We start from the raw sequence: 663 nt of genomic DNA, 5'->3' as shown, positions 1-663 counted from the left end.
ATGAGCCTACTTGGGGGCATACTTTGATTTTGTTTTTTCACTTGCAAATTGAATACATGTCAGATTAGATTAACTTATTACCAGTTAGAAATATTGACATTGTCTTAATTAATCAACTCTCTTTTAGCATCGACTAAACGGAAAAGTACACAAATGTTGTCTGAGCCACCTGTGCTGCGCAAAGGCCGTGGAGGGAGACAGCAAGAAGGATCTACCAACCGCAATAAAATTCTTCGTGTTACACCCCAGAACTCTTCTGCACAGGTATTATATGTAATTTTCTTTTTAGTTTTAAAATGTAAATATTAGTGTGTGGTAGCATTTACTCTTCTGTATTTGAGGTGAAGGCTCTCATACTGAGACTTAATTGAATGTTTATTTACTTTCTCCTCAGACTGCTACAGATGAACGAGTCCCTCCTCCAGTAGATCATGACTACTGCTTCTCTCCAGACAAACAAAAGCATGCCAAGCAAGACTCCAGTGATAGGATGAATGATGAGTTCTTTAATAAACTTCCTGATTATTACACCACTATGTCGAGACGCCAGTCAAAGAAAGCGAGCATCTGTTCAGACGATGGGCATGATGATGGTGGCAAGAAGGACAGTGGTGTGGAGTCAGGAGATGTGAGTGATGCAAGTGTGGAAACAGAGGAGCGCAA

General features: G+C 40.3%; 1 protein-coding gene across 1 annotated transcript in view; it reads left to right on the top strand.

Moving 5' to 3' along the window:
• LOC119591501 (serine/arginine repetitive matrix protein 2-like) overlaps nt 1-663 on the top strand; it is a gene marked incomplete in the record, with an annotated part of 5,107 nt that overhangs the window by 500 nt on the left and 3,944 nt on the right. Inside the window, 2 exon segments of the mRNA XM_037940250.1 lie at nt 128-264; nt 395-663. Coding sequence (XP_037796178.1) covers nt 154-264; nt 395-663 — 380 coding nt within the window.

Source organism: Penaeus monodon, chromosome 28 (genome assembly GCF_015228065.2).
Source record: "Penaeus monodon isolate SGIC_2016 chromosome 28, NSTDA_Pmon_1, whole genome shotgun sequence".
Lineage (NCBI taxonomy): Eukaryota > Metazoa > Arthropoda > Malacostraca > Decapoda > Penaeidae > Penaeus > Penaeus monodon.
This window is presented reverse-complemented; position numbering and strand designations above follow the sequence as displayed.